Source organism: Fulmarus glacialis, unplaced genomic scaffold, assembly GCF_000690835.1.
Source record: "Fulmarus glacialis isolate BGI_N327 unplaced genomic scaffold, ASM69083v1 scaffold15143, whole genome shotgun sequence".
Taxonomy (NCBI): domain Eukaryota; kingdom Metazoa; phylum Chordata; class Aves; order Procellariiformes; family Procellariidae; genus Fulmarus; species Fulmarus glacialis.
The window spans coordinates 1-371 of record NW_009201147.1 but is presented as its reverse complement, the minus strand read 5'-3'; the positions used below and the strand labels follow the sequence as shown (position 1 = coordinate 371).

Below are 371 nucleotides of genomic sequence, written 5' to 3'. Positions count from 1 at the left end.
ACCCCCACGTTGCCTTGAGCACCCTCTGGGGTGTCCCCACATCCCCCCCCGCCCCAGGGTGGCTCAGGGCCCTCTCTGAGCACCCTCAGGTCCCCCTGCCCGGTGACAACGTCCCCCCCCGGCAGTGTCACCTTGATGAAGGCGTAGCCGGCACCGTTGTCAGTGATGGTGAGACCCAAGGCCTCCTCCGACTTGAAGACCTCGACCTCCTTGCGCTGGCCCTTGGTGTGGGCGAAGATGAAGTCCTCAAGGCCGATCTGGCCACCCAGCAGCTTCTCCATGTCCACCTTGTGCGTGTTGAGGGTGCAGAACATCACCTGGCCGGGAGAGCGGCGTCAGGGCTGGGGGGGGCCTGAGGACACCAGGGACAC

At 66.0% G+C, this 371-nt stretch overlaps 1 protein-coding gene across 1 annotated transcript in view; it reads right to left on the bottom strand.

The window, feature by feature from the left end:
- Positions 1–323, bottom strand: part of LOC104073908 (PDZ domain-containing protein GIPC1-like) — a gene marked incomplete at its 3' end in the record, with an annotated part of 1,175 nt that extends 852 nt beyond the window's left edge. The window contains exon 1 of the mRNA XM_009573846.1: positions 132–323. Within this exon, the coding sequence (XP_009572141.1) occupies positions 132–314 (183 nt within the window). The remainder of the gene's footprint in view (positions 1–131) is intronic.
- Between the last annotated feature and the right edge of the window lie 48 nt (positions 324–371).